The sequence below is a fragment of the Diaphorina citri genome, unplaced genomic scaffold, assembly GCF_000475195.1.
Source record: "Diaphorina citri unplaced genomic scaffold, Diaci psyllid genome assembly version 1.1 scaffold122, whole genome shotgun sequence".
NCBI lineage: Eukaryota > Metazoa > Arthropoda > Insecta > Hemiptera > Psyllidae > Diaphorina > Diaphorina citri.
The window spans coordinates 271521-276681 of NW_007377559.1; the positions used below are offsets into that span (position 1 = coordinate 271521).

The 5161-nt window shown below is 39.5% G+C and overlaps 2 protein-coding genes across 3 annotated transcripts in view; one reads left to right on the forward strand and one right to left on the reverse strand.

The window, feature by feature from the left end:
• The window catches only part of LOC103524808 (mitochondrial import inner membrane translocase subunit Tim23), an 8118-nt gene extending 4532 nt beyond the window's left edge, over nucleotides 1-3586 (reverse strand). The window contains exons 1-4 of the mRNA XM_008489841.3: nucleotides 3386-3586; nucleotides 2780-3023; nucleotides 2322-2491; nucleotides 1615-1729 (exon numbers count right to left, since the gene is read on the reverse strand). Coding sequence (XP_008488063.1) covers nucleotides 1615-1729; nucleotides 2322-2491; nucleotides 2780-3023; nucleotides 3386-3419 — 563 coding nt within the window. The 5' untranslated portion in view covers nucleotides 3420-3586. The remainder of the gene's footprint in view (nucleotides 1-1614; nucleotides 1730-2321; nucleotides 2492-2779; nucleotides 3024-3385) is intronic.
• A 398-nt stretch (nucleotides 3587-3984) lies between these two features.
• The window catches only part of LOC103524809 (A-kinase anchor protein 9-like), a 10763-nt gene continuing 9586 nt past the window's right edge, over nucleotides 3985-5161 (forward strand). The window contains exons 1-2 of one of the 2 annotated variants that reach the window (XM_008489843.2): nucleotides 3985-4200; nucleotides 4568-4947. In XM_008489843.2, the coding sequence (XP_008488065.1) occupies nucleotides 4587-4947 (361 nt within the window). In that variant the 5' untranslated portion in view covers nucleotides 3985-4200; nucleotides 4568-4586. The remainder of the gene's footprint in view (nucleotides 4201-4567; nucleotides 4948-5161) is intronic. The other variant, XM_008489842.2, reaches the window with a different exon arrangement.

The following is a 5161-nucleotide window of genomic DNA, read 5'->3' on the forward strand; positions in this document are numbered from 1 at the left end:
TTTTTTATTTTACTTTCATGTAATGATTTAAAATCAAGACTGGAGCCCGTTCTCCCTTTATTCCCAATATAATGTCACCCATCCATTTATTGGCCTTTCTCGGCGTAGCTTAACATAGGTAACGCTAAAACCGGTCTTAAATGATCGGCTGAAGTGTTATCTAAAACTTTCTCGCTTTGAGTTCATAGGTCGTCGCGACAAATTTCGAGATCAGGGCTCATTTGTGTGAGAAAAAAAAATCCCCCAAAAAACAGTTTTTTTTTTTTTGTTTTTTGGCTTTATGGTTTTCTGGACAAAATTTGCACCACCATTTTCGTGTTCCTGGTAAAAAGACCTTTAATTTGATATATAGGTCGACCAGGTTTGGATAAGTCCTTCTATGGGGACAGACAGACCGACCGACAGACGACACCGAAGCGAATACAATAGTCCGTCCACTATACCTTTTATTATTACTATTGTAATTTAATAAAGGAAGGACCGACTAAAAAAGAGAAAGCCTTATAGTTAACTAAGAGAGTAGTGCGTCGCCTTATAAGTTGCTAGGTCGTGGGTTCGATTCCCGCCCAGGGCGGATTTTATCCTTAACAGACAAGGTTCGTTCTCGCAGATGTCAAGTGCGGAATAGGATGCCAGAGTAGTTTCGTAAATTAGGCTGCTGAGCTAGTCACTCACGACCAGACCATCTGACAAACCTCAGTTTGTCAGACAATCTGAGTGTGTATGGCGAAAAAATCTTGAGATCTAGGTCTGTCAGACGGTCTGACGGACACTGGCCACTGGTGTTGGCGTATCTCTTACCTGCTATCACATTTAGCGTGGTCATCACATACAGGACACATCCACAGTCCGAGGCATAGCAGGAGTTAAGTGTGGAATGCCAGTGACTCCACACCAGAGCGAAAAATATACATGAGGTCAGGCCTAGTCCACAACTGAGGACGTAAAGGCAGATCAGCCACTTGTTGGTCTTAGCCAGGAGAGAGTCCGGTGGGAATGTCATGGTGAGATCAGTGCTGGGAAAGCTTGTTGGCGGCGTTAGGACAACTGGTTGGCTGAGCTAGGACAACTGGAAGCTAGTGCTAGGACCTGGACAGCTTGTTGGCTGAGCTCAACTGGTTGCCAGCGTTAAGACAGCTGGTTGCCAGTACTAGGACAGCTGATTGTCCAAACTTAACAATATTGGTTTGGTTGGCGATGAACTTTGCATCGTTTCCAATGTCTACCTTCTACGTCTACAGCTTTAACTTCTACAGTTTGTTAAAAAGGCTGATTGATAACTTGGTTATTTGATATATACATGATGTGCACTGTTTTTAACATCTGCATTTTTAACTAATAGATACTTTTAGACACCTAAGTAATTAAATTTAACAAAGTATTAATCCATCAGATCTAGCCATTCAATAAAATCCAGACCAAGGAAAAACAAGGCATAATCCAGGTGATAGGAACAGAGAATGTGATAACAAGTAAACAAGTTAGAATAAACTTGGAAAAGTACAAGCTCTAGGTCCCTAATCAACCTTTTTGGTGTTACAATTTAAATGGTTAACCAGATTCTGGTTTGACAAACATGAAGGACAAAGAGGAGTGTATAAAACAGTAGCTTACGCGGGGTTGTACTGAGAGCCAAAATCTGACAGACTGTCTCTTTTGTTCCACAGGACGTAGAGGGAAGCGATGCCTAGACCTACAACTCCGCCAAGACCACACTTTTTCAGGCCACCTGAAACAAGATAGCATTGTTTAAGTAATTAATTAATAAGTGGTCTTTTTTTTCAACTGGGATCATAATATTCACATCTTTTAGACCTTTCTTTGACAATATTCTCAAGAAGTTTCTGAGAACAAGTTAGAGGTCTGATAGAGGGAACTGTAACTGCTGAGGTCTTGTTATCACAAAAGTGAAGAGAGAAGGAAGACAGACTAGAAACAAGACAACTGTTCCCAGAACAAACCTTATCTGTTTAGGATAAAGTTTGCAGTTTGCCTTTGGTGAAAATTAAACCCACAACCCAGAGATTACAAGGCAGATGCACTACCAACCAAGCTAACTAGGCTAGCTTTTATTCTCTTTGTTCTGTGTTACTTTACATATCAGTATAGACAATTTGATTTCAACAGGACAATTTGATTTTCTTTCTTCTGTGTTACATATCAGTATAGATATAGACAATTTGATTTCAGCTATTCAAATTTATTCTCATTTTAATGTAACAATTTTGTTTGAGTAGTTCCTATGCTGTGTGGTTTTGACAACCCAAATTTTGAGAAGTCCATCAATAAATTTTATTGATTGTTTCACACTCCTTACTTACCAGTTGATCTGAACAACATTCCAGTGGCAGTGGCAGCTGTAAGTGTATTGAAATCATCGTCTGTCCCTCGTGTTGTTTGCAATAGGACACCGAAGCTACTATACATGACAGCTATTGTACCCAATGTACTGGCAGTTGCTGAGCCATGCTTCATTATGTGATTGAGCAGTCTGAAATGTAAAGAGGATTAGAGGATATGTGTTTTAATATCTTAACATTTACAATATAGGAAATCAGGGCTAATTTTAAACTCTATTTGATTTTTTTTTTTTTTTATTATTAAATATGACTGAACTATAAGAAAATATGGTTCAAACTTGAAACATCTAGCCTATATCTACTTTGTTTCTCCACTAAAATTCTTTGATCTCATCTGCTTTATATGGGTTCCACCTTAAACGGCTTAAACACACCTTAACAATAACACAACTATCCAATATTTTTATTCATGGACTTACTGTGTTCTCCTCAGTTTCCCCGTTTGTCCTTCTAGGGTGGTATTTCTTAATCCTTTATAAAACCCTTCAGCTCCCCCAATTGCTGCCCCGAGCATACATGATCCTCCAATTTGAGAGAAAGCTAATTCAAATCGACCCCTCTGTTTAGATGCTCCTTCTGGAAAAATGAACTCGGGCTGACTAGTTTTTGGTAAATATGCTGGATCAAAGTCCAAGTAAGGGGATTTGGCTTGAATGTGAGTATCTGAAAGAAAGAAAGAAAAAATGGTCAGACAATTGGTCACTCACAACATTCACCTTTCATGAAATTTAATAACCCCTAGGTTTTCAGCCTGGCTAAACGTTGGTCCACTTATGGGTGTTTTTCACCTATTTGAAAGTTATGTAGGTACTTAAATGATGAAACCTATTCCTTCCTAACCTCACTTATGATCTTGGTGTAGGAGTTCTCAAGTGACTCAACATACTGGCATGAAAGGTGTCCAAGAGCAAGAACATACTGAAGTTCAAAGTCTCGATTGGTTTTATGTGGTTTTAACAAACAAGTGGAATAAATGAGATGTGATTAGCAGCTCCCAAGGTGTGAACGAAAGGGGCTTAGCTTACCGGATAGATTTTTACTGTTTCCAAAGGAATCCATCGTAACAGGATAAAAGTAAGGTAATATGAAGTGACGCAAATCTGTACAAACTAAGAACTAGAGTTATTTCGGCATGTTATCTATTGGAAAACGTTAATAAATTAAATTTTATTGACAGAACTGATAAAAAATTCACGGGCAGCGATGTTGATAGACTTGATAGCAAAAGGAAGGAAAATTTTTGTTTTGATTTTTCCGAAGGAGAAATAAAACAGCTGATTAAAAAGCCGGGGTTACACAATCGTAGGATTAATGACCACTGAAATGTAGGCTTAAACTGAATCAAAGTCGTTAATGAACTTTCTTTTAGAGGTTTTATATATGGAACTGTAACCGCTAAGGTCTTTTTGTCTCGAAAGCGAAGAGAGAACGAAGACAGGATAGAAGAAAGCCAGCCGTTCCGCGAACGAACCTTATCCGTTTAAGAAGATAAAATCCACCCCGGACAGGAATCGACAGCGATCTCTAGCGCCTACAAAAGGAGACGCGCCACCAAACAAGCTAACTAGGCTGGGCCTAATTAACTTTTAATTAAGTAATTAATCACGCGAACTCCCAGCTCCATTTCAGCCACTCTTTTCGCTTTCAGACGCAAGCAGGACACCAAACTATTCTCATTTATACGATTTTGCATTTCACCCGTATACAACACACAGTTAGGCAGAAAATTCCCCGTTAATAGAGTGACTAGCGATTCTGAGGGCAAGTTACATTAGAATTTGATTAGAAGACACCGTCATGTCCCAATTATATGGAAAGAGGACGCTCGTTTTAAAGTTGAGTATGTACTATCTACGAGCTGAGCTACGAAAAATTGGGAACCTCAGTGGTGTAATAGTGGTTAGCGCAGTGGACTTCGAGGAGGTGGAGGTTGGTGGTCGAGTTCAAGTGAAGTCATGAAATTTAGAGAGGTGTATTAATCGGGGAAGCGCTCAAGTTTATTGGTATTCTAAATTTCAATTTCGGAATCTTCAAGAGCTTTCGAACAAAAATTAATTCTGTGAGGTCTCACAGACCCTTACCTCTCCAGTAAGAGACCAAAGTTAAGATACTCGTATCATATAACACTTAAAAGTTAGAAGACCTTGATTCTCCTTTCCTTCCCATAGGAAATTTATAAGGCCTTGATTCTACTTTCTTTCCCATAGGAAATCCTTCCCATCAGCCATGCTTTCCGTCCTCACTGCCAACTCTAATGCGACTCCTCACAGTCTTCTATCAAAACGAGAGACCTCACCATCCATAGGAACGGAATATAAAGACGGGATAGACTGTCAAGACGGAGCTAATAATAAAGACGGGATAGACTATAAAGCCGGAGCGAATTATAAAGACAAAATGGGATATAAAGACGGAGCTAATAATAAAGACGGGATAGAATATAAAGCCGGAGCGAATTATAAAGACAAAATGGGATATAAAGACGGACCTCCATCGGCTAGTAACCAAACAAAACAAGAAAATAGATCAGCAGATTCAAGCAATTTCTTGTCCAGCATCAGCAGAAACATGGAGCAAACAGATGCAGGTGATTATATAAATGTAAATGCAGTTCTTTGTGTTATTATGTCACAACTTTGGTGCTCACTGCAGCATTGTAGGATTTTCCCAATATCAATGTAAATGTAAATGCAGTTCTTTGTGTTATTATGTCACAACTTTGGTGCCAGGGCCGGATTACCCATAAGGCAGAATGGCAGACTGCCACGGGCCCCGCGCTTTTGGGGGCCCCGCGCTTTGAG